The 27,282-nt window shown below is 39.2% G+C and overlaps 4 protein-coding genes across 9 annotated transcripts in view; 1 reads left to right on the top strand and 3 right to left on the bottom strand.

Moving 5' to 3' along the window:
• LOC306999529 (uncharacterized protein) overlaps nt 1-16,871 on the bottom strand; it is a 56,613-nt gene extending 39,742 nt beyond the window's left edge. The window contains exon 1 of the mRNA XM_079614272.1: nt 16,235-16,871. The gene's annotated coding sequence lies outside the window, so the exon portion shown is untranslated. The remainder of the gene's footprint in view (nt 1-16,234) is intronic.
• Nucleotides 1-27,282, top strand: part of LOC306999562 (uncharacterized protein) — an 825,164-nt gene that overhangs the window by 439,686 nt on the left and 358,196 nt on the right. The window contains exon 2 of the mRNA XM_079614369.1: nt 5,286-6,897. Within this exon, the coding sequence (XP_079470495.1) occupies nt 5,286-6,897 (1,612 nt within the window). The remainder of the gene's footprint in view (nt 1-5,285; nt 6,898-27,282) is intronic.
• Nucleotides 1-27,282, bottom strand: part of LOC306999681 (uncharacterized protein) — a 110,703-nt gene that overhangs the window by 54,854 nt on the left and 28,567 nt on the right. Inside the window, exons 3-5 of one of the 6 annotated variants that reach the window (XR_013797897.1) lie at nt 19,398-19,558; nt 18,910-19,174; nt 17,275-18,018 (exon numbers count right to left, since the gene is read on the bottom strand). The exons of 1 other annotated variant lie outside the window; for it this stretch is intronic. Coding sequence is in view for 1 of the 5 variants with exons in the window: in XM_079614566.1 (XP_079470692.1) it covers nt 19,543-19,558 (16 nt within the window). In the remaining 4 variants the exon portion in view is untranslated. Of the gene's footprint in view, nt 1-17,274; nt 18,019-18,545; nt 19,559-21,474; nt 21,556-27,282 lie in introns of those variants that run through there. 4 more of the 6 variants (XR_013797898.1, XR_013797899.1, XR_013797896.1 and 1 more) reach the window with 4 other exon arrangements.
• Nucleotides 9,222-12,702, bottom strand: LOC306999468 (uncharacterized protein). The gene is made up of 7 exons (XM_079614167.1): nt 11,095-12,702; nt 10,880-10,999; nt 10,607-10,762; nt 10,377-10,517; nt 10,113-10,260; nt 9,851-9,989; nt 9,222-9,758 (listed from the first exon to the last, which is right to left on the bottom strand). Exons 1-4 carry the CDS (start codon nt 11,149-11,151, stop codon nt 10,434-10,436), a joined length of 417 nt encoding a protein of 138 aa, XP_079470293.1. The 5' UTR covers nt 11,152-12,702; the 3' UTR covers nt 9,222-9,758; nt 9,851-9,989; nt 10,113-10,260; nt 10,377-10,433.

Genomic DNA, 27,282 nt, shown 5'->3' with positions numbered 1-27,282 from the left:
TCACACACACTACAGTTTATTTAAGCGACAGACTCATTTCTGTATTGTTTTCGTTGATCACAGCGATACTTGTGCGTCTTTTCTGGCGTCTTCCTTCTGAAATAAACGTGTAGTGCAGCAGCAGCGAGCATGAGGAGAACATGTTGAGTTCATTCAGACCTGAGAGATTTTGTGTTCGTTTGTGTGATCGTCTCGATGTTTGGAGTGAAAACTGTTCCTGAATGTCAAGTCAGAAGTCAAAGTTTGAGATCTCCCCTCTGAGAGGGGAATTGATGCTGCTGCCGTTTTATTTAATCTTTAACTAATAACTGATCAGAATAAACCTCGAAATGCAATGTAAGTCGCTTATAAAAAGTGTCTGCCAAATACATACATGTAGCCTAATCAAATTTGGTACTTCACATTGTTAAAATACACTGGAACAGATACTGCTAAATAAGAGTTTATAATCAGTTTTTAAATCTAATAACATTAGTGCAATGAATGTTACTAGAAAATTAAACTGTATTTTAGATTATGCTGCTGTAGTTTAGTGGTTGAGGTGGTTAATTAAGATGAATGCCATTAGTGTTAGTTTTTGTATTTATTTTATGTTTTATCCATGTCATGTTGCGAGAAGCAACACTGTTATCTTTCTGTAGGCTAGATCAGTTCAGATATCTTATCATGTGTATCAAATAATGTGTTTCTAACAGCAAAAATTATACTTTTTATAACACTTTATTGTGAGATGATCTACTGATGATCCTGAATGTCTTGTTGAATGAGTGTTGATGGTCTGAGGCTCATCAATAACAGATCTGCTGAAAACACTCTTTATTTTAATGACAATAGTTCCTGTTTTCACCTCATTTATTATGCTGATGTCTTCAGATCTCCTGTAAATTGTCACTTAAAGCTCATTTCATTGGTTTATTTCTGTGTTTATGCTTTCAACTGTTTTTTTTCTGACCATCGTTAATATTTGAAAGAAATTACATTTACGATGTTTATTCTTTTTTTATTTCTAGATATATCTATTTATTAGGGGTGTAACGGTACGTGTATTCGTACCGAACCGTTTCGGTACAGGGCTTTCGGTTCGGTGCACGTGTGTACCGAATGACCAAATGCAATATTTTGTGTGCGGAACATAGGTACATTTTCGTGTTTCCACACGAACATATTAAGTGGCAGAAGTCTCCGCGTTCAGCGCAAATCCCGCCCTGCAGCTGATTCTAAAGTTTTACCAGTGTTTTACCGTTTTACCCGTCGTCACTGTAACCTAAACCAATGAAATAGACTGCAGGGCGAAAAAAAGCTTTTCCGCTCTGCGTGCGCCGCCGCACTCTCCGTTCCGTGTGTGTGTGTGTGTGTGTGTATGTGTGTCGGCCCGCTGCGCTCTCTGCTCAATGTTCGAGTCCGTGTTTGCGCTGCGCGTTCTGCTCTGTCGTTAACGGCCCAAACACTCCAATCATGTACCGATCACGCACTGGAAAAGCAAAGTCCGCTCAAATAAGGTGAAATTTCTCAGTAGTACACTTCTATTTGCTGAGCTGGTATAGTTATATATATTTGAGGAATTGCAATTTATAACAGCAAATTGTGCAATTAATTAGTTCATTTTTTTATCGATTCCCAGCCTTAATTTTTAAATATGAGCAGGCCTACAAGCTAGGATTGGTAATGCTGCACTGTAATCATAGTTATTTATTTATATTTTTCATTATATTTTATTATGTGATATTGGTTTGAGACTGAGAGTATTTTATTTAGTGGAGAACTTTGCAGCAGTATTTTGTTTCTTATTCTTTTTTTATTTTATATATGTTATTATATTTTATTAAAAAGTGTTTAAAAAAGTGTAAACAAACTGTTAAAAAAAAGTTTATAGTAATAAACAACCTGCAGTTTAATGTTTGCATTTCTTTCCCTTACTGTACCGAAAATAAACCGAACCGTGACTTTAAAACCGAGGTACGTACCGAACCGTGATTTTTGCGTACCGTTACACCCCTACTATTTATATTGTAATGGAAAAAGCTGGAGAGTGTTCTGATTAGCCATAAAACAAGTTATAAATTTGCATCGGTTACTTTACTTCGGACAGACATAAATGCTTAGATGTGATATTTAGTATACAAACAAATTCAGGAACTTATATTATTTATTTTTATTTTGTCAGATCAGCTCCTCCAACAGCAATTCTCCAATAAATGCTGTAAATTCCCGTCAGCTACAAGTGAAGACGAGCATGAAAGCATCAGGAAGAGCTGAAATCTGCAGAGACTGAGTTTATTAAAGAGGACAGTGAGAACACGAGTGATCCAGAACCCTGCAGAATGAAACACACTGAAGATCCTGAAGAACAAAGAGGTTGGTGTTTATTCTTCATTCATTCATGATGCTGAACAACATTCATGTTAGAAACATTCAAGCACTTCATCACATTTAGATAAACAGTTACACTATTAAATGGGTACAACTGTTTTTTGTTTGTTTTCAACAAATGGTGAGTAAAGGGAGGTTTGAGAAACTTAAGCAAAACTAGATTTGTAGTTAATAGTAATGGTTGTCATAAATTACAGAAGTTCTCTTTCGAATGGGAAATCGTGCTGCATCCTCTAGTGCAGTGGTTCTCAAACTTTTTACCCCAAGTACCACCTCAAATTATTACCACAGAAAATATGTGGCTCTCCAAGTACCACCATAATAACCAGCTCAAAAATGAGGCAGCATTATTTCTAATAAGAATATGTATTATTGCCAGCCACTTAGCACTGCACTGTGCAAAAACTTTAATGATTAAATTAAAATGTATTGCACCTAAAAGCGAAATAACTGTACTTAAAGGATTAGTTCACTTTTAAAATGAAAATTCTGTCATCATATACTCACCCTTAAGTTGTTTCAAACCTGCATGAATTTCTTTCCTGCGGTGATGTGACACCGCAGCCACAATAGCGCTGAATGACTGATGATCTGCTTTTATTTCTTTTTTTATTCAAAATATTCACAGATTTGTTAGTTTCGGCATGAAATATCTGATATTCCGAATTTTCACAGTGAGTTGCTCTGGCATCGAGTAATGGTGCTCATGCTCTTGCCCTTGTAGCGCGAGCTGCACCAATCACTTCGGTGTATCTGATATAGTCAAGTCATCTTCATTTATATAGCGCTTTTAACAATGTAGATTGTTTCAAAGCTGCTTTACAGAGATAAACGTATAATTTAAGGTAACAGATTGTTTTGGCTTTATAGCGGTTTTTAAATAATGTTATTTTCCAGCTAAAGTTAGTTTTGATTGATTCACTTCCGTCGCAAGGATCATTAGTTATTAAATTAGAGACCGCTAAGACAACACCATTATCTCTACACAGACTTTAAACGCGAACCTGTGAGAAACGCTGATGGCCTTCACATGCGCATTAAGAATTAATTCTATAGTTATGCGCATTTAAATATATGTGCGCAGGTTTGTAATTTCCTACAAACCAAGCCTTAACAAACTACTTGTCTGGCCTTAATATTTAAACAGAATTGTATCACTTCGGGATAGATACGCGAAACCGAAATGATCCCGACAGCGCTTTATCTGTAGAGTGGTAAAGGGATCCTCCATAGGGAGAGGCTAGTTGGCTCTTCAGCACTGCGTTGTCATCGGGTCCAGGCGAAGGTCCTTTGTCAGATCTGGATACGGCCTGGATCTGGCAGGCTGCGGGAAAACCTCGGGATAAACAAAGACTAAAATTAGCGTAGATGCCACTCTTCTTATGATGTAACGAGTACATCAGGATTTAAGGGAAGTGTTCCCAGTTCCGGCTGACCTAATCTATGCAGCCTAACATTGAGTTATAGAAGTCTATAATGCATTATGTGAATGCTAGGCCAAAGAGATGTGTCTTTAATCTAGCTTTGAACTGACAGAGTGTGTCTGCTTCCCGGACAATGTTAGGAAGACTGTTCCAGAGTTTTGGTGCTAAATAGGAAAAGGATCTGCCGCCAGCAGTCGATTTTGATATTCTAGGTATTATTAACTGGCCGGAATTTTGAGATTGCAGTAGACGTGAAGGACTATAATGCGTTAAGAGCTCGCTCAAGTACTGCGAAGTGAAACCATTTAGTGCTTTATAAGTAATCAGCAATATTTTAAAATTTATACAATGTTTAATAGGGAACCAATGCATTGTTGACAGAACGGGGCTAATATGGTCATACTTCCTGGTTCTGGTAAGAGCTCGAGCTGCTGCGTTTTGAACCAGCTGTAGTTTGTTTATTAAGCATGCAGGGCAACCACCCAGTAGAGCATTACAATAATCTAGCCTTGAGGTCATGAACGCATGAACTAATTGTTCATTTGTTTTCTCTTGTGCGTTAAGTAAATATGCAATCTACTCCACTTGACTGCAAGTCTTCACTCGATACAAAAGCAGGTGTCCTACATTCACATGCGTATAAATGGAAGTCGATGGAAGAAAAAGTCTAGTGTGACCAACCTTTAATATTGACTTGACATACTTTATTGTCATTCAGAATAAAAGAAGTGTATACAGAACGAAATTCCGTTTGCATAGGCCACAGTTTTTACAGTTTCAATGCAGTGGAAATGTTTGTAAAAAAATTCTGTAAACAGATTATAATAAATATACAAGTAGCAAAATGGAATAAAATAATTAAATATCTAAATATATGACAGCAGTCTAGTGTAAGACCAGCAGCACTAAGTATTATTTATATAATATATTAAAGGTATAGCGGAGGATCTTTTCTAATTTTAGAAAAGACCCGCCCACTCCATCTTTTTGTTTTTATGCACATGCGCAACACTCTATTTGCTCCCGAGAGGGAATGCCTACTAGCAGTGATTTTAAATGGATTTCTCCAAATAGCATGACAAACTTTACCTGTCTAGTAGAATCTTCGCGACTGCGGCATCAGTGGGAAGCCCAACCTGTGCTTTTAGCGCACGCCAGCGTGTGAACGGCCTTACGTAAACATATCACCAGAATGATTGACACTTAGGTGGACCAATAGTATAGGCTACCCACCCGAAAAAAGAAAATCCTCCGCTATACCTTTAAGACGTTTAGTCAAATAAATGAAATGGCAATCTAAAAGTTGGTGCAATAATTATGGCAGTATTCTCTATTCTTTAATGTTAATATTATATTACATCAGGTAATTGTGTCGTTATTCAAACAAAAGTGTAGTTGTCACTAGAGAAACATGGAACATGTGCCTATAATGTTCAATAACTGGAAGATTTACTAAAAATTACTTTTTTGTTTTTGTTTTTTTCATTTCAGACCTGATGGAAGTGAAGGAGGAGAGTGAAGAACTGAGAGAAGTGAAGGAGGAGAGTGAAGAACTGAGTGAAGTGGAGGAGGAACATGTTAAACCTGGAGAAAAACCTTTGAGTCGCTCAAAGACTAAAAAGACATCTTTAAAGAAAAGAGACAAGAAATCTACAACCTGCACTCAGTGTGGAAAGGGCTTCGTATATAAACAAAGTCTTGAGATTCACATGAGAATCCACACCGGAGAGAAGCCGTTCTCATGTGATCAGTGCGGGAAGAGATTCCCATACAAACAAAGTCTTGAGCTTCACATGAGTGTTCATACTGGAGAGAAGCCACATGTATGTCATCAATGTGGGAAGAGTTTCTTGCGATCATCTCACCTTAAGAAACACATGAGAGTTCATACTGGAGAGAAGCCGTTCACATGTGATCAGTGCGGGAAGAGGTTTCCATACAGAGAAGGTTTTATTGTTCACATGAGGAGACACACTGGAGAGAAGCTGTTCACTTGTAATTGCTGTGAAAAGAGATTCTCAAGCAAACAACACCTAGAGAATCACATGAGAGTTCATACTGGAGAGAAGCCATTCACATGCACTCAGTGCGGGAAGAGTTTCCCATACAGAGAAAGTCTTAAAGTTCACATGAGGATCCACACCGGAGAAAGACCGTTCACATGTGATCACTGCGGGAAGAGTTTCACACAATTGGCACAACTTAAAGGGCACAGGAATATCCACACCGGAGAGAAGCCTTACACATGTAATCTGTGCGGGAAAACGTTTCTTTGGGCATTAGCCTTGAAGACACACCTGACAGTTCATACAAAGGAGAAGCCACATTCATGTTCTGTATGTGGGAAGAGTTTTTCACTGCTGCCATATTTACATAGACATGAGAAAATTCATACTGGTGTAAGAGATCATGTGTGCTATGAGTGTGGGAAGTGTTTTATTTCAGTGGCCTTTTTAAAACTGCACCAGAGAATTCACACTGGGGAAAAACCTTACAAGTGTTCACACTGTGACAAGACATTCAGTCAGCCATCATCTCTGAAAAAACATGAGATGATTCACAGCGGAGAGAAGCCGCACACATGTGATCAGTGTGGAAAGAGTTTTGCTATTAAAGCTCAACTAAAGCTACACACGAGGATCCACACTGGAGAAAAACCTTACAAGTGTTCACACTGTGACAAGAGATTCAGTCAGCCAGCAAATCTGAAAACACATGAGAGAATTCACACTGGAGAAAAACCTTACAAGTGTTCACACTGTGACAAGAGATTTAGTCAACCATCATCTCTGAAAACACATGAGAGGATCCACAGCGGAGAGAAGCCGCACACGTGTGATCAGTGTGGAACCAGTTTCGCTATTAAACGATACCTGGAGCTACACATGAAGATCCACACTGGAGAAAAACCTTACAAGTGTTCACACTGTGACAAGAGATTCAGTCGGTCAGCAGATCTGAAAAAACATGAAAGGACCCACATCAGAGAGAAGCCGCACACGTGTGATCAGTGCAGGACGAATTTCTCTTTTAAAAGTCACCTGAAGCTACACATGAGGATCCATGCAGTGGAGAAACCACATCACAGCGGTCTGAAATCGCGGTAAGTAGTTCATCTTTATGTGTGTGTTCCATAAACTTTACTTGTTTTCCAAATTCACGATTGCTTTCAAAATAAATAAAGGAAATCAGAGACCGATCTAATCACCTCCACGGTCTCAAAACTTTGTCCCTTTCCCCAATTGGCCACACCCTCACCTGACTACTGTCTAAAACACACTTGCATCATAGGTTCAGACCACCTCATTACATCATTAGAGGAAAACAGAAACTTAAGTAAACATGCATATAAATTCATACACGTATAACATTTAAACAAAAAAGGAAAAAACAGGCTTCTACATTGCTAAAACAACAAAGTAGTTTCCTTACATCCACGATGAGCATCAGGACATTGTTTTCATTGATATCTGCTTGGAAAGTTTTTCATTATTATTAGGAAGTAGGTGCAAGCAGGGCCTAAAACTAACTTTTTGTCACACCTGTGATACAATTAAATGTTTTACCTGCCAGGACACATCAACTGTACAGAGCATTGTCCATGTTGTCACAACATTGCACTTCAAAAATTGTTACTGGCAACTAACACTGTTTAATATACTCGCCAACTCCAACTTTACTTGCATGTTGCACTTGGCAAGTGTTAATTTTAGACCCTGGGTGCAAGACATTATAATGAGAAAATTATTTCAGCTCAGCCCAGCTCAGGTGGAGCTCAATCTATTGAAATGTGCCTGAGTGCAGCGGTGAAACTCTTGTTGACTGGCCTCAAATGGAATTGGTTTTATACTCCTTGAATGGAGTATCTGTTGTTTCCTCTCTCAAAGAGTTATTTTCTCCCCCTCTAAACAACTGAGAAGGCTAAACACTATAAGGAGAATAGTGAAAAAGTTTGTTCAGTTGTGAAGTTGACACCAATTCCCTCAGTGCTATACCTGCACAAAAGCACAAGAGCACAAAAACAAAACTGTCTAGATCAGAGCTGCCAGATGGCGCCGCCGCGTCAAGTGAGCGAGAGCTGCAGGAAGTGGGCACATATGCACAGTACACCCCTGGGTTTTATCCGTAACAATCGGGTTATAGTCTGCAATTTGCTGTACAACCTCCACTTTCCAGTGGTGTGTTGAAGTAAAGAGCAGAAGGGGAATCATCTCAGATTTTAGAGGAAGAAATCGCATCTTTGTTGAGTAAGAGAGCAAGTTGGATTGTGCTGCCGGAGGTCAGCTATCACAGCTTTCACTCATTGCCCTATTCTTCTCTCTGCCTTCACTCGGGAGCACGGGTGGCTAAATGCACTGTTGTACACGTTTCCTCTGATCGTCCTTCAACTCGCTCTGCTTATGAAGGGAAATGAATGTTTGAGCAACTATGTGCACAGACGCATTGTTCCTTTTCTCTGTTCCTTTGTGGATGTGTCATGCTTCCTGCAGGAGCTTTTGGATAAGGGCAGATCCTTTTCTTTTCTAAAGGCATATTTTCTGTGATTTCTGAATGCTATGTGGGGCAAGAAACACCCGCTCATCTGTAGGTTTATGAGAGGTGCGCGGCATCTGAGCAAGGTTTTTAAGCCACTGACTTGATTGTTGGATCTGTCTGTGGTCCTCAGCCCCTTTTGAGCCTATAGGTAGTATTGATTTAAAGCTCCTTTCGCTAAAGGCTGCTTTATTATTGTCTCTTTCAACTGTGAAGCGGGTAAGTGAACTTAATGCTTTGTTGGTTCATAACTCCTGTATGCAGTTCTCAGCACCAATCCAGTGTTTGTGCCTAAAGTAAGCGAAATTAATTCTGCTCTCGCCTGTAAATAGGCGGATACATTGGCTTACCATCAGCCACCTTTTTCATCACCGGAGGATGAGTGGCTTCACTGTGTCACTTTTTTGAATGAAAATACAAAGGAAGAGTAATCCATCAGTAGTTTCTTGGGCTGATTCTCATAAGGGTAAACGTTTTTCACTGGGTAGTGGAAGCTATAATATTCGGTTATAATAGCATGGGACTCTTCCAGATCGGCTAAGAGCTCATTCTGCCAGAGGTATGGTGGTTTGTTAAAAAAAACAAAGTTTTCACATAAGCTTCCATTCTATTCAGGGAATAGTTGTGATCGATTACTGTTTGTATTACCATAGTTTTCCGACAAATGTGATTAAATGGTTTATAATCTAATATACATTGTATCTAACAGGGCTCCAAACTAACTTTTTTCACTAGGAGCACAGTGGCCCCCAACTGAAAATTTTAGGGGCACAAGCACAACCAGAAAATTTAGGGGCGCACACCGTAAATCAACATAACCAAATATACTAATTTCTACTGTATTACTAATAAATACTTTGATAATAGATGCAGAAATTACAATCCGCTGTTTCAAATTCAGTGTCACATTTTATTCTGCACTTTTGAAGATGCAACAAGGTAAACTGATAGCACCATCGCTGTCAGTACAAATATACCACACATTCAGAATATGTGAAAATATGTCAAAGTGCTTTAGTAACCTTTCGGTCATTTCACAGTTACAAACAATACTTAAATGTATGTAAACATTAGGGGCACTGGCCAATAACATTCCACTAGAAAGAGTAGGCCTAAACAACTTGAGCCTTTACTCACTCCCCCTTAGAGCAGATCCTTCTGTGTTCCACTAGGAGGCTCAGAAGGCCAGCCCTTGTAATTTGGCCTTCTAGACCTTTTACCCTGACTGAACCATGTTTGTACAGCTTCCTTGGCATCAAACTCTTGTAAACTAGGTCCCTCCATGCTAATTCAAATCAAGTCCTCCACAGTGTCTACATGCAGGGACCCCCTGACATCAGATTTAATCCTCTTCTGAGCAGAAAATCCCCTTTCACATATAGCAGAGGAGACCGGGAGGACCAGCATGATGTGCACAAGATGCAGGATGTTCTACAAAGAATGGATCATTAGTGTAGGTTTTATTTAATCAAAAAGTAGTAATTACTAACTAAATTAACAAGGATATGATCATAATGGCGTACCTTGTAATCAGAGCAGAATGGCAACTTAGTTACCATCATCCCCCATAAGGCATGGTAAGACTTGTCCATGTAGTTCCTAATGATGAATGTCTTCATGGATTGAAATTCCTCTCTAGCCAGACAGAAATCACACCCATTTCTATAATGAGTGAAAGGAAAAACTGACCAAACAATCTAGGTTCAGGATCAAAGTAGATGTATGAAATGTTGCTCTGTGTTATACTTTTTATATATTTATGATAATTTAAAATGAGTCACTAACCTTGTTAAGACAGAGGAAAAGTGGTCTAGCAGGAAGTCCAGCTCCTCTGCACCATAGTCTGTCAGCTCTCGTTGCTCTGGCCAGGAATCATGACTGAATATCTTGAATGACTTCACTGCCTTTGCTGATGCTGATGTAGACTCTTCATCTATCAAGGAATAGAAAGACAGAGTTGAGAGAAGAAAAAAAGAGTCATAATGATAGCTTATCTTATTTTCACAGATTTTTAAAAATATATACCGGTAATTCTGTGCTTTCACTTACAAAGCTGACTGCTGAAGCTTTGCTTCAAATGAAGCAAAGTGCAGTCGCTGGTTGCTCTCACTGCTTGTTGTAGCTTAGGTGTGCTTGCAATGGAGAGTCCTTCCTTTCCAAGCCCAGCAACTTCATATTTGATGGTGATCCCTTGAGTTCACAAAACATTCAACATTTAGACAAGAATAAAAAAAATAAACTCCAAATCTAAAATTCACTTTAAAAAAAACCCTGCTCACCTGAAACTTGTACAAAAGGTGAGTCTCCCCCTCACCCTCTTGTTGTCTTATCTGGGCCTGAAGGTCTGCCAGTAATTCTGCCAGCCTACCACCTGGCTTGCATCTCACTGACATGGCCTCAATAGTTGCAAGGAGATTCTCAATCCCATTCACAGCCTGTAAAACATTTTCCTTGTGAAAAACAAGAGTAAAAGCTACATATTCCTTGATTAAAATTCTTTGTAGCCTACACTGTAAGCTTAAACTATATTCTTCCTAACATGTCAACATTACCTGAGGCAAAATAACATCATTTCTTTGGAGAATAAAGCTGAATTTACTTATGGCCTCAAACAAGTCAGCCAAGAAGTGACAGAAACCCACAAAGCTTCCATCTTCCATCATCTTCTTGACCTGCAAGACATAACCAATTACTAACCACTAACCACCAATATCAGTTATTTTGTATTCCTCCCAAATATGAAATAATTTTTAAATGAAATACAGACCTTCAATGATCTCCCAGCAATATCAGCATTGGTGGATGATGCAGTCAAATGTTTCATGTGGTAATACACGGCTGTGAACTGGCCAGGGTTCTGCAGATGTTTATCCTTTCCTCCAGGTTTTAGCAAGGTTTGCAGGTTTTGCAGGTTCACATGTGGTAGCTAGCGTGTCCCACTGACACTACCTGGTACATTTACACGAACACCCAACTCCTCTCCAATGCTCGTAGTTCTCTCATAGACTTGCTGCTAAAGTGATATGTCTTCCAAACCATGTTGAGGAGATTGTAGACATGATCCACCATGGGAATTTTCCTTTGTACAGATAGCATTGCCAGCTCCAGTCTACAATTACAATGAATTCAACTTAAAATTAAACATGCATTGTTTAGGTTACTACCCTATCTTTATTCTGAAGGTTCACATTTAACCTACCTATGTGGCATGCAATGAAATGGGACAATAAAAGCCCCTGCCTCAGCTTGGAGGAGGGCTATTACCCCTCCTTTATGCCCGAGGTTGACAGCTGCACCATCAGCTCCCATGGCAACTGTCTTCTCTAACCACCCTGTTTCTGTCCCTAGATGCTGAAAGGCCTCTTTGGTGGCATCATATACACCTTAAAATGCAAGCACATTACTATGGTGTACAATTATGTCTTACACTGGACGAAAACACCAGTTGCCTGAACAGTTTTTTCCCTCTGTCATCACACCTCACAGCTGAATCATTATGGCACCTTAAGTGATTATTTAAACTAATAAATATTCACAGTAAAGACAGCTAAAGAAGTTAGTAATAGGTCTAAACATAATTTGAATTAAAACATAACATTACCTTGAGGCACAGCTGAATCATTATGGCACCTTAAGTGATTATTTAAACTTATAAATATTCAAAGTAAAGACATCAGCTAAATAAGTTAATATAATTGAATTAAAACATACCTTGAGCATGTGCATGTTTCACTTCGATGTGGCCAATCAAAATATTAATTGGTTTCCCTTCGTTTAGAAATTCTTGCGTATATGATTTCGCATTCCTTTGTTAAAACGTCGGTGTCCCCATCGATCATAATTGATAAATACGGAGCATCCTTGATTTTCGTGCAAGTCTTCCCCTTCAGAGTATCCGCAATTACTCCAACGAATTGTGCGCATGCTGTATCGTTGTTGTATGTTTCGTTAAGTTTTAAGCCATTCTTCCTTTGAAGGTCGAGCTGGCTTTTGTATTTGGTGAAGGGTAGTTCCTCCTTAGCAACGAAGTAGGCCGTGTTAAATTTCAATATCATCTCTGCCTAGGGCTGTAACGATTTACGATATTAAACCGAAATCGCGACACTCAGATCCACGAACCTGTGTCGCGGTATGAGAAGGCAGATCGCGATCGACACACCCCTTCCCAGACTTATCTTTCTCGTCCAGAATAGATCCTAGGGCTGTGACGGGGTCTTTTACATATTAGGTATGGGAATTTCAAGCAAAAATAATATTCGAAGATCGCTGGGTATCATTTGATTATTATTCAAAAATCGCACCTCTCCCCCACACGCACACATGCGCGCGCGAGCACACACACACAAGCAAACACCAGAGCAAGTGTCGTGAGCAAAGTGCGCGGTGTTTGCTTGTGTGTGTGTGTGTGTGTGTGTGTGTGTGTGTGTGTGGCACCGGCGCGCGCGTGAACTGGAACTCACCTCATAAACGAATCGAAACTTAGAAAGCTTGAAATACGTTTACTTGATTTAACGTTAATTCAAAACATAAAGAAATGGCGGCTTAGGCTAATTCGTAGGAAGTGTGCATTTCTCTAGGCGTGTTCACTTTGTGGCAAGCGTTATTCCTGCGCTTGAGATGCGGGTCATGCGGAATAGGCAATATATTATTTGTGGTTTACAGCACAGACAGTAAGCCTCGGTTACCTCAGAAGAATTTTTAACATGCTCGAATCTCCACAATGGAGTATAGTTCTGTTTGTTTTTCAAAAGTATTTTGTTACAAGAAAACAGAGTTATAGCTTTAGCTATTTATTTATTTATTTATTTGGCTTTTAAAATCCTCCCTCCTCGCAAGAATCGCGGTGTATCGAATCGTGGGTCAGAAATCGGGATACGAACCGAATCGTGGGTTTGCTGTATCGTTACAGCCCTATCTCTGCCTCATCTGCGCTCTGATTTTCAGTCATCTGTCTTCTAAAAGCAACCGGCAGTGGCGTTGCTTTTTGATTTATAAACATGTCATGGCATACTGAGATTGTGTTTAATCAATGTATTGTGCTTAAACTGCGAAGTGCCTGTACTATCGGCAAATTTAGTGTCCCCCGCAGTTCTGGGGTAGCTGCTGCAGTATTCACAGTTCATAGAGCTCGACTGCTTACAGTACCTCAGCCAGTTGAATTCTCTTAGCCAGTCTTCTCGAAAATTGTAAGTGCAGGCCTTTTTCGCCACACCAACCTCTGACTCATCTGCATCATCATCCGACGGTGACACAGACTCTGGCACTGGCACACTAGCCGCACTAGCCGCAGGTCGGAAGAACAAATCTATAGTTCGCTTGCTCATAGCTCAGACGCACATATCTCCTTCCCACTGATGTTTACGCGCGCTCGACTATCTCTAGGCCCCTCCCCCCTCCACACATTTTAGCCACTTACAGTGGCCATTCCCTATTCTTCTCACACGTTTAACGTAAAAAAAAAAAAAAAATATATATATATATATATATTACTGGTCGCACATGTGCGACTGGATTTAAAATTCTTAAAATTTGGTCGCAGTCTGGAGCCCTGTCTAAAATGTATTAAAAAATATGGCTACATAAATGCACATCTTGTTCAATGAAGTCTTGGTTGTTTTTGGGGTGTACTAGAATATGCTTTCATGCTTGATTGTTCAAAAAACACATTATTTGTCACATATTTTACATTATTATAGCTCCTCTGGTTGAATGCTTCAACCAGTATTTTCTTCCAAAATGTGCTGTGATTGGTTAGCTGGCCCAGTGAGTTATGATTGGCAGTGCTTAGCGCGTGTTCGGGAAATGACCCAGACCTAACCATAATGCATAACGAGCTCTAGTACTTAGTAAATATTATGGATGGCATCAATTTCAAACCAATTCCAGTCTGAATCAGACTGAATCAGACATTAAGTAACACGCGCTAAGCGCTGCCAATCATAACTCACTGGGCCAGCTAACCAATCACAGCACATTTTGGAAGGAAATACTGGTTGAAGCTTTCAATAAGACCAATAAGATGTACACTTTGGAGCTGCTGCAGATACACATTTAAGAGCATTTGGTGGCACTAGTGAAACCAGCATTAAAGATTAAAATTACTTTAAATTAAACAGCATTTCATTAACACTTTTTGAACTACACAAGTAATCCATGATTAGCAATTTGTGTAAAATGGTCCATTGAAAGTTTTTTTTTTTTACATTTACAAGACATTTACATTTATTACTTAGGCAGACATTTTTACGACGGCTGAAAGTTCAGTGCATGTATCGCCCTCTGTTGAATAGGTGTGAATTTACTTTTCCTTCAGTCCAACACATATTTGTTTGACGTTTGCTGTGAAAGGGCTGTCTGTCAACAAATTCTCACATTTTTGCATGGCTTAGAGGCCAATCAGCTTGTGCCGTGTTGGAAACTTTGTGATTTCTCACAGATCATATGTCAAGCCTGTGCCATCTAGGGTTTCATGACCAAACTAGTGATTTACAACACAAATCATCTTCATGACATTAAAATAGATCATAATCGTGCACCGCAGTTGTTGACCAGATTTGATGGGATTAAAATGACTATTATACTCAGTGATCTTGACTTTGAGCTTCACTTTTCATTTCACGTTTGTCTCTCATTTGAAATCTCACATGATTTAATGTTTCTTTTAGACCTGATGGACGCGAACAAGGAAGGAAAAACAGAAGCTAATAAATCTGTCTCCTGCCCTCAGTGTAAAAAACGCTTCACATGTAAATCAAGTCTGAAGATTCACATGAGAGTTCACACTGGGAAGAAGTGGCTCAGCATTTCTCTCTGAAATCACATCTTCTCATTCTGAAGAAAGACCATTTAACTGTGATCAGTGCGGTAAACCGATTCATTGGGCTTCAGTCCTGAAGAAACACCTGAAGATTCACACTAAGGAGAAGATTAATTAGTAATATTACACCAGAAAAGACACAGCGCTGTGTGTTTCAGTGAATAAGTGCTTTACTACAGAAGATGAACTGAAAGAGCACCAGAAAATTCACACTGGAAAACATTTTTTATTTCAAGGCAAAGTTCAGGAGTTGAAGAAGGTGGCCTTAACACTTTTAAGAGAGACATGCATATATTACTTTTTTTTCTTCATTGTTTTTCATCAGAACATCTAGTTAATCTTCCACTTCTACTCTTCCATGCAAACGCAATATATACTTCCATGTATCTTTGAAACTGGACACTTTTCTTCTCCTCTTCTTTTTTTCTATTGAGACCCGCAGTGACGGATTAATTGACAGCTGCTGTCAGACTCGCAAAGATGGAGAGTGACTGGAGTGACGCCAGTAGCTTTGCAACAGAGCGGTCATTTGAAGTCGAGGACTTTTCTCCCCCACGAGAGTGAGCTGGTGCCTGCTTACGTCACACGGCACCACAACTTCCAATAGGAAAATTCAACTGCAGTAGATTTGTGTATAAATTATGAGCGAACATTCCCAAACTTCTCAAACATGCCTAATGTAACAAATCCCCCGCCCCCACAACAATAGTCTACATACAAAGTTTACATGAATAACCATAACAAATATATAAACAATCATCAAAACAGTGTTTTCTCTTTTTCTGATTTATGGCCGTGTCTCATAATAATAATAAAAAAAACACATATTGTAAACCATATTGAAAAATGTCCACCATTTTGGTAACATGGTTGCAAAAAAAAGGTGAACCTGATATAAAATAAGGGAGTTAATTTGACCTGATGTTTACACTCAATATGAAAGTTTCTCAAATCTCCCTCCACTGAACATTTGTTGAAACCCTGTACTCATTTCATAGTTGAACTGTTTATCTAAATGTGATGAAGTGCTTGAATGTTTCTAACATGAATGTTCTTCAGCATCATGAATGAATGAAGAATAAACACCAACCTCTTTGTTCTTCAGGATCTTCAGTGTTTCATTCTGCAGGGTTCTGGATCACTCGTGTTCTCACTGTCCTCTTTAATAAACTCAGTCTCAGAGTGCAGGAGTTTACCGAATACATACTTCAGCATAATAAATGAGGAGAAAACAGGAACTATTGTCATGAAATAAAGAGTGTTTTCAGCAGATCTGTTAATATTGATGAGCCTCAGACTATCAACACTCATTCAACAAGCCATTCAGGATCATCAGCAGATCATCTCACTGTATTCTGAGTGTTTGCTGTTAGAAACACATTATTTGAGTCAGGATACATGATAAAAGCCTATTAAACTGCTCCACTGAAAGACAATATTTCTCACAATATGACTTCAGTAATACAAACAGTATGGCAGTACATGACACTCAGGTAAATAACTGAAGCGTAATATTCCATAATAATCTAATTATTGCTGCAATTAAGTTATTTAATCATTAAAAGTTATAGTTTTATATGTACAGAAACTGACAATGATCATATCATATAACTTTTAAAAATAAAGAGCACCAGTAATATTTAACATTTCTAGTGTCAAACTTAATTTTTTATATTTATTGGTTTTGTTTATCTTTATTTGTATTATTTTTTTTGTTTATTCGAACAATGTTAAAGTACACCAAATCCTTATCTGACAAGAACCAGAAGATACTTAATCATATTTATCTGTAGTCCCTTATAGCCTAACATCTTCGACATTATAGAAAAACTACCATGGCAAGAACCTTTTGACTAAAATGTTTTAGTTTTAGTGGCATTTATTCATTTATTCTAATTTAGTTTTTTTTTTAGTTTTTTTTTTTTTTGACTGTTCAATTAGTTTTAAGAAAATAAATATGACTATATGTAAAAGGTAAATGTTTTTTATTTTTTATATTTTACATGGGTTTGATTCAGATTCAGTTAGATGGTCAGTTTACAACGAGATGATGCAACAACTTACCCTCTGACTCTGTGCATTTCTGTTTTGAAGCATGTGTTCGCAGAAGCGGAAGTTCAAAAGGCATTGAAGACAGTGAGTCTTAGAGAGCAGATCTGGCACCAACTGCCAGAATCTAGTGAAATACTGTCTTTTCTATATGAACTTACATGAATCGCTTCACTCTGAATGAATCAATTATTTAATTAGACTTATTTACAAGTACGTATTTATTATTGTTTTCACAATACATATTTCAATTTTTCTCAGGTTAGGTAAAGTAAGTCAAATCTGTTCCAAACAATAAGCATTTAAATTTCCATACTTACAATTTAGTTCATCATAACACTCCCTCCGCACAGATTCAGTCCTTTACAGACAATCTGTCCAATCGGAAGTCTTGAACTGTCATTAGTTCTGGAAACCGCATTAAAACCTTCATATATAAAGCTCTCCGTTTTTTCGTCCTTTGTCTGCTGGCTCGGATCCTCTGCTTTCTCCTGCGTCTCGTATGCACCCCATCAACCGCTAATGCTTGCTTTTTCTTCTTTCTTTGGCAAAGCTCTTACTAATACATTTTCAATTTCTCTCTACTCTGCCATATGCTTAATTAATGCTTACAACATTCAGTATGGTATGTTTTTCTTTATAAACCATTTTCTCAATAAATGATTTTACAACAACAGTTGCAGTGTCTTTCTTCTCATTAATGTTTGGCTGCAGTGAATATTGTGTTTTCTTACCTGTGTCACTGTGTGTTGAGTGAGATGGTACTTGAGTCTTGATCATGTCTACATGGCCAACAGGTTTGGAGTTGTTCTTCTCTTCTACTGGCTGTTCAGAAAGATTAACAACATATTGATGATATCTACTTACAATGATCTTATCATGATCTAAGTGGCTGTTATCTCAGTGGCTACTTTATTAGGTAAACCTAATCAATTCTTTGTGGCGTAGATTCAAAAAGGTTCTGGAAACATTGCTTAGATTCTGGTCTATCTTGACTGGTCTAATCAATCCCTCAATCAACAGCTGTAGATGTATCTGCTGCACATACTGTTGCTTCACCACATCTCAGAGGTGCTCTTGGCTTGAGATCCGGAGACAGCAATGAGGAGTGTGGACTGTGGCCATAAAGGGATGGACATGTTCATCATTTACTCTCCCTCCTGTCATTTAAATACTGTGTGACTTACTTTCTTCTGTGGAATTTAAATAAAGAAGATATTTTTTTTTAAAAAGGTTGGAAACATGTCCAAACAACATTGGACCCCATAGACTTTCATTGTATCGTATTTTGTGTTCCACAGAAGAAAGAAAGTCATACTGATTTGCAACGAAGTATTTATTTAAATGCTGTTTTAACTATGGAGAGTTCTTTGATTTGTTTTTACTTTTTTTACTTTTGCTGTCGCCCCATTGATGCACTGATGATTTCTCCTTTGTTACAGGTATGTTGTTAAATTAGTTTTGTTAAGCACAAAATAGATCTAGTTGATTGTTAATAGAATGTGTATTGTACGTAGAATATCATGGAGAAAAATATTTTGTTTCAATGGTTTATGCTGTGTGGTGCGGCCTTCACGGCATGGTGCGACGTGTATTCATTGTTTAATTTAATTTGGGTACGTTAAGCATGGAAATATGGAATTTTATGTTAATGGTTTACAATTTGTTTATAATTATGTTTTATTATCAGGAGTGCACATAACTGGCATGTGATACCTTTTTCATTTTTGATCTTTCAACTTGGCCTCAGGAAATGCAAGACGTTCGCAGTTCTGGAAACACAACACTTTGTTAACATAATGCAGAAATATGAAGCCTGCTTGTGTGTTGACAGAGACTCCACTGTAAGAGAATGAATGCGTTTGAAGCAAGCAGGAAAACGTCTGGCTGCTTCCTCGAATTACTTCATGAAGCAATCCAGATATCTACACCAACATTCAGAAAGTCCTTGTGTTGTCACTCACACTGCCACTGAGTAGTCCTGAATGCAAGAGGGGATTTTCATGTCTCAATATAATCAAAAACAAGTACAGATCCTGCCTGTCAGACTCTCGCCTCTCATCTCAGATGCACATTCCCTTTTCTAAGATGACAACAGAGACTTTTGACCCAGAGTCAGCTGTTGACTTGTGGATGCAAACAGCAAATCGCAGGCTTAACCATCTTTTTATGCATTGAGTTATAGAACTGAGGTCTGTGCTTACCTTGGTTTTAAGGGTTTGATCTTTTGATGTAATGGGACCTGAAGTCCTATTTCGTTTAGATTCAGTTGGTTCTTCTAAATGTTTTGTATTGGGGTGAGTCTGGTTGAAGTCGTCTGTGCTGGTCCCTTTGTCTTCACCAGGGACATCACCTCATTATTTCACTGGAGAGAAAAGGAAATAATATACAGGTCAGGTATTGCACCACATATCTGGAATAAATATTAATTAATATACTGTATATTAATATACCGGTAATATTCACACAAAGATGGACTTCTTTAAACATTCTTTGATGAGAGATCATGACATCCTGCTCCAAATATTGCAGAGTAAAACACCAGAAAAAAAAAAAAACAGAACCAAACAAAACTTTTTTGCACATTGTATATGGTGTATGTCTCCCTCATCTGACACACACATTTCAGATCTCGGAGTCTCTACTAATGAGTGTTGGGGGATGGGAGACCACTGGTGTTGACAGACAATCAGTTCAACAGAATTTGAGTTTGCAGAGAGAACGGAAGTTTGCCCTCTTTATTCAAGCAAATCACACGAGACACAGGAAACCACAGTGCAAACGGATACTTCATACAGTCTCCATCCATAACATAACATAAGTTCGGTTGAAGCAGAGAGTTTGCTTTTTACAAGTCTTTTATGCAATTCACAGTGTTTGGCATAATTTGGTATCTTCGTTACCATCAAGTTTGGTAACCACAATACAATAAATCCAAATAAATGTTTCAATACGTGTATACAACAGTCGTGTCATTGTATTTTGCAGTGAATTCCACTGTAAAATTAGAAGGGATGGACCAGCCATGCGCAGGGGAAAGACAAATTCTGATGTGAGGCCAATTTGAGCAACAAGGAGGATTATATTTAATATTTCCAAGTGATCTCTCCAAATCATTAATCCATGACAAAGCCGCTGTTCTATCGAATATTTTGTTTTCTACATGTGAGACGAAATGAAAGTTTAGGCTAGAACAGTGTTCCTGGAGCCCCCAGAACTACACATTTAGGTGTCTCTATTACCGGACACACCCATCTCAGGTCTTGGAGCTTCTTGTAAAGAGCTGATGAGTTCAATCATGTATCCAGCAGCCATATCACCCTGTAACCCAAGACTGGTTTCCCACTGAAGCTAAGCGGGGCTGAGCCTGGTTAGTACTTGGATGGGAGACCTCCTGAGAAAACCAGGTTGCTGCTGGAAGAGGTGTTAGTGAGGCCAGCAGGGGGCGCTCACCCTGTGGTCTGTGTGGGTCCTAACGCCCCAGTGTAGTGACGGGGACACTATACTGACAAAGAGCACCGTCCTTCGGATGAGACGTTAAACCGAGGTCCTGACTCTCTGTGGTCACTAAAAATCCCAGGATGTCCATCGAAAAAGAGTAGGGGTGTAACCCCGGCATCCTGGCCAAATTTGCCTAGTGGCCTCTGTCCATCATGGCCTCCTAATCATCCTCCTATATACTGATTGGCTTCATCACTGTCTCCTCTCCACCAGTAAGCTGGTGTGTGGTGGGCGTTCTGGCGCAATATGGCTGCCGTCGCATCATCCAAGTGGATGCTGCACATTGGTGGTGGTTGAGGAGATTCCCCACTTCTATGTAAAGCGCTTTGAGTGTCCAGAAAGGCGCTATATAAATGTAATTATGTATGTTTGTGTAGAGAGACACATACTCTAAAACATGCAGTTTTGGGGGGCCAGAGGACCAGGTTTGGGAACCACTGGTCTAGAATATGGTTTAATGATAATATTAAGCTACTAAATAATTAATTTGCTATATAAATATGTATTAATCCTCATAATGCCCAATTTCATCAGCAGTACAACAATACTATTTTTATATTCTTTATTTCTGCAGCCTAAGCACACTAACACTACTGGATGCTGTCTTGACGTTTAGAAGCCTGTCGATGTGTACTTCACCAAGTGTGTGTTGTGTCTTATTCAAACATACTGTATTATGTGTTTCTGTTGTTAAAATGTTGTTTTTAAAAAGATAATTGAAACAAACTGATAATAGCTAAATTAATAAAAAAAAAAAATGATTAAAAATATAGTCAAAACCTGATTGTTGATGTCTTTGTGTGTGTGTCATCTGTCCAACTTCAAAGGTCCAACAATGCCTGAAAGTTCGCTGTATACCCTTCTATAGGCACAAATAACTGCTCCAGGAAGTCACATGACATCAGACGAGTGTTTTCTGTGATGCCACATTTCCTTTTTCCAAAAAAGCTGCTAGATCTGCTTATTTTTCAACCCTATTAGAAGAAAATAAACATAATCCTAGGTATTTATTTGAAACAGTGGCTAAACTAACGAAAAAGAAAGCTTCAAGCCCAGAAGTTTCCAAGAAACACAGCAGTAATGATTTTATGAACTTCTTCACTTATAAGATCGATAATATCAGGGACAAAATTATAACTATGCAACCGTCTAATACAGTATCGCATCAGGTAGTGCATTCTAGTCTCTCTGAGGGAAAATTTGATTCATTCATTGCTATAGGAGAGGAAGAATTTTGCAAACTCGTCAAATCATCTAAATCGACAACGTGTATGTAGACCCTATACCGACTAAGCTGCTGAAAGAGATGCTTCCAGATGTCATAGATCCTCTTCTTAATATCATTAATTCATCTTTGTCTCTAGGATATGTACCAAAAACCTTTAAGCTAGCTATGATTAAACCGCTTGTTAAAAAACAGCAACTTGATCCTACAAAACTAGTCAATTACAGGCCGATCTCTAATCTGCCATTTCTGTCAAAGATATTAGAAAAAGCAGTATCCTCACAACTGTGTTCCTTTCTTGAAAGAAATGATATCTGCGAGGATTTTCAGTCCGGATTTAGACCGTACCATAGTACCGAGACAGCTCTCGTTAGAGTCACAAATGATTTGCTCTTATCATCCGTTCGTGGTTGTATCTCTCTATTAGTATTACTTGATCTTAGTGCTGCATTTGACACCATTGACCACAACATCCTTTTAAATAGACTCGAACATTATGTTGGCATTAGTGGAATTGCACTAGCATGGTTTAAATCATACTTATCTGACCGTTATCAGTTTGTAGCAGTAAATGAAGAGATGTCTTATCAATCACAAGTTCAGTATGGCGTACCACAAGGCTCAGTACTAGGACCGCTGCTGTTCACTCTGTATATGCTACCATTAGGAGATATCATTAGGAAACATGGAATTAGTTTTCACTGTTATGCTGACGATACTCAGCTGTATATTTCTTCAAAACCTAACGAAACCTACCAATTCACAAAATTAACGGAATGCATAGCTGATATAAAAAATTGGATGACTAGTAATTTCCTACTACTAAATTCAGAAAAAACTGAGATTCTAATTATTGGACAAAAAACTTCCACACGTAATAACCTAGAGTACTGTCTAACACTTGATGGCTGCTCTGTTAAGTCTTCGTCGTCGGTTAGGAACCTGGGTGTGCTCTTTGATACCAATCTTTCATTTGAAAGTCATGTGTCTAGTATCTGTAAAACCGCTTTCTTCCATCTTAAAAATATATCTAAATTACGTCATATGCTCTCAATGAATAATGCAGAACAATTAGTTCATGCGTTTATGACCTCAAGGCTAGATTATTGTAATGCTCTACTGGGTGGTTGCCCTGCATGCTTAATAAACAAACTACAGCTGGTTCAAAACGCAGCAGCTCGAGTTCTTACTAGAACCAGGAAGTATGACCATATTAGCCCCGTTCTGTCAACACTGCATTGGCTGCCTATTAAACATCGTATAAATTTTAAAATATTGCTGATCACTTACAAAGCACTAAATGGTTTAGCTCCGCAGTACTTGAGCGGGCTCTTAACGCATTATAGTCCTTCACGTCTACTGCGATCTCAAAATTCCGGCCAGTTAATAATACCTAGAATATCAAAATCGACTGCTGGCGGTAGATCCTTTTCCTATTTAGCACCAAAACTTTGGAAAAGTCTTCCTACCATTGTCCGGGAAGCAGACACACTCTGTCAGTTCAAATCTAGACTAAAAACACATCTCTTCGGCCTAGCATACACATAACACATTATAGACTTCTATAATTCAATGTTAGGCTGCATAGTTTAGAACAGCCGGGACCGGGAACACTTCCCGTAAATCCTGATGTACTTGGTACATCATAAGAAGGATGGCGTCTACGCTAATATTAGTCTCTCTGTCTATCCCGAGGTTTACCGCTGTCCACCGGAACCAGGCCGTATCCAGATCTGATGAAGGACCAGCGCCAGGACACGACGACGCCGCTGACCTGAAGTGTCAACCAGTCTCTCCTCCTCTCCACTCCGACTTCAACAAACAGGAACTGGACAAATACTCTGATTCATTCTGAACTTCTGACCTGTAATGCTCCTGAATCATAATCATACACTGTTCGCTCGTTGGCCAGAGGAGAACTGGCCCCCGACTGAGCCTGGGTTCTCCCAAGGTTTTTTTCTCCCTTCTGTCAACTGATGGAGTTTTGGTTCCTTGCCACTGTTGCAAGGAACCAAACCTTACCTTCTGGCTTGCTTAGTTGGGGACATTTAATATTCAACAATATTATAGATCTGCCTTAAAGGTGGACGATGATGAAATTGTTTTTTGTATTATTTTCATGTTATCACTGTGAAGCTGCTTTGATACAATCTGTATTGTAAAAAGCGCTATATAAATAAAGGTGACTGGACTTGACTTGACTTTTTGAACAGAACAGTTATGCTAGGTACATATCAAATATCTTGTCACACACAGAGATGTGCAGATTATTTCACCTGTCTGCAAATCTCTGTGTGACCAGATCTGTAAAATATATAGCTTAAATGTTTAAAAACATATTTCAGAAGAAAATCAATAATATGGCAAACACACCTTTTGGAATTACCTTGATTTCTGCACTGATTACTTATAAAGTGTGGTCTGATCTTCGCTGAATTAAAGAGATGAGATGGAAAGTTGCAGAGGTTTCCTGCCCTTAAAAGAAGACACACAGCGCAGGGTTACTGATAGATCTGTACTTCTCAAGATAGATTTGTTAGTGTGAATCTTGCCTTCACTGAAAACAAATTTCACAGGACTTTAGAACAAAACAAAACAAAAATTCACTGGTTCAAATTCGACTGAAAATTCAACATTTTACATCCAGTAACTGCAGGAATATCAATAGATTGCCAATTCATAATTGTCATCCGCTGTTAGTCTACCTCACCAGCAGGGGGGGTGCAAGCGGCTGTTCAGTCCACTTTCTTCATTACAAAAACAAAATTTTAAAGGAACACTCCACCGTTTTTTCATATTAAACTATGTTATTCCCGTAACTGAAACGAGTTGATACATCCCTCTCTCGTCTTAGTGCGTGCACTCAATCGCTTTGGGGCGCCGCGACACTTTGATAGCTATAGCTTAGCCCAGTTCATTCATTAGGGCCCAAACAGAGATGAAGTTAGAAGCGACCAAACACCTCCACGTTTTCCCTATTTAAATACAGTTACACGAGCAGTTACACGACCAAATATGGTGACACAAAATAAAACGGGGCGTTTTGCACATGGCGGAATAGCACTTGCAGCACTTCGACTCGGCGCAGTAATATCATCACTCAGGATGATCATCTTGGGCCCCTCCACGCTCAAAGTATATGTTGCGGCCATGCAACCGTTTTTTCTGATAGCCCTGTCATCAGTTAAACGCGTGGGTGACTTACACGCTTTATCTGTTAACCCCGCGTGTCTCGAGTTCGGACCTACTAGCAGTGCCCTCTGGGCTCATTCCACCAGAGGCTTGGCCTCGTCGTGGGCTTGGTCCAGCGGGATTTCTATTCATGACATTTGTATGGCGGCAGGCAGGGCCTCCCCTTCTACATTTGTTAGGTTCTATAACCTGGAAGTTCCTGCGCCGCTCTATATCCCCTACTGTGTGCTTATGTACATGTGCGGGGCCACTCTGTTGGCCGCCTTTTTCCCACTTATCTGTGTCCCCCGGGTCCCCCAAATGCTAGGCGAACAACCTAGCATATAGCGACGACAGACTAGAAAAAGAAGAACCTAGCATATAGCGACGACAGACAAGAAAAAGAACAAACTAGCATATAGCGACAACAGACAAGAAAAAGAACAAACTAGCATATAGCGACGACAGACAAGAAAAAGAACAAACTAGCATATAGCGACAACAGACAAGAAAAATAACCTAGCATATAGCGACGACAGACAAGAAAAAGAACAACCTAGCATATAGCGACGACAGACAAGAAAAAGAACAACCTAGCATATAGTGACAACTGACAAGACACAGACTGAAATACACGGGGCTTAAATACACAGAGCAGATCAGGGAAATGAGACACAGCTGGGACAATACACTTGCATATATTCTCTGTCATGGCAAACAATCAGGAAGATAGCTGTTGCAGTATGGGTAATTTGGATAAAGAAGATGGGAACTGGCAGATGAGGATGATAAATAAAGCAAAGCGGATTAGAGGAATGAAAGATGTGATGTTTATTGGATTCACGTTTAGAATGATACACGGAGACAGGTTTCATGCGACTGGTATCTTTACTGAACTTTGTTATTCCCCTCTTTTACAGGTTACAACCCACCATGTCTTTAGACGGAGAGCGCCATCCTCAGGTAAGGAATAATAATACAATTCCCATATATCACATCTCCCCTCTTAAGAAATAAATCCCCTTAAAGAAAAGTTTAAACAACACATTTACTATTATAATTATTTTCTCAATTACACGCTATAACTTAAATCAGTCTTGATGTCATAACCCACTAACTATAAACATCTCTTTCTTCTTTAACTTCTCTTTAATGCTTTCATGGAGAATAGAGCTTTGGTGGTCTAATCAGTCTTCCCCATCTCGACCTTTTGACATGTTCTTCCTTGTCCCTAATTGGTGTTACAGGGCTTTTTACTGGTGACAGTGCAGGTGATTGCACTGGAGTACTACTCTCTGCAAGCTCTTTGTTTGCTGAAGAACATTCATCCAACTCTATAGAGCTTGGTTGTGGAAATGTCATTTCTCTGGTTTTCAGCAGGTGTCGTCGATTTCTTATGAAGATGTTTCCGTCAGGCCTTTGAATCACATATGATCTCGGTTTTTCATGACTCTTTACCACAATTGCTGGTTGCCAGTTGTTTTTGACTTTCACTCTCACGTTCTCTCCATCTGCTATAGGTGGTAACTGTTTTGCTCCACAGTCAAAGTATCTTTTCTGTTTGAGCTGTCTGTCCTTGATGTCTTTATGTACATTTCTGTACAGTTGTGGTCTCAACAGCTTTGTTGATGTGGGCAACTTTGTTTTCAGTCTCCGACCCATAAGCATCTGTGCAGGAGAAAGTTTCACACCATCCATAGGAGCATTTCTGTACTCCAATAGTGCAGTGTAAGGATCTCTCTGGCTCTCTTGTGCTTTCTTTAACAGGTTCTTGACTGTCTGGATTGCTCTTTCACTTTGCCCATTAGCCTGTGGAAATCCAGGACTCGAGGTGGTATGTCCAAACTCCCAGCTTTCTGAAAATGCTCTGAATTCTGCACTCGAGAATTGTGGACCATTATCTGACACCACTTCATCCGGGATCCCATGTCTCGCAAAGATGGATTTAAGAGCTGTCACCACATGTTTGCTTGTTGTCTGTGTGAGTTTAGCAATCTCTGGAAACTTTGAAAAGTAATCCACACACATCAAGTATTCACCTTGGTCGAAGTGGAACAAGTCTACTCCTACTTTCGCCCATGCTCTGTCTGGAATGTCATGGCAGATGAGTGGCTCTTTGGTGTTACTCCGTCTGAAAGTATTACAGATAGCACACTTCAACACAACATCCTCAATTTGCTTTGCCATGCTGG

Source organism: Phoxinus phoxinus (assembly GCF_949152265.1).
Source record: "Phoxinus phoxinus genome assembly, chromosome: 1".
NCBI classification, from domain to species: Eukaryota; Metazoa; Chordata; class Actinopteri; order Cypriniformes; family Leuciscidae; genus Phoxinus; species Phoxinus phoxinus.
This window is presented reverse-complemented; position numbering and strand designations above follow the sequence as displayed.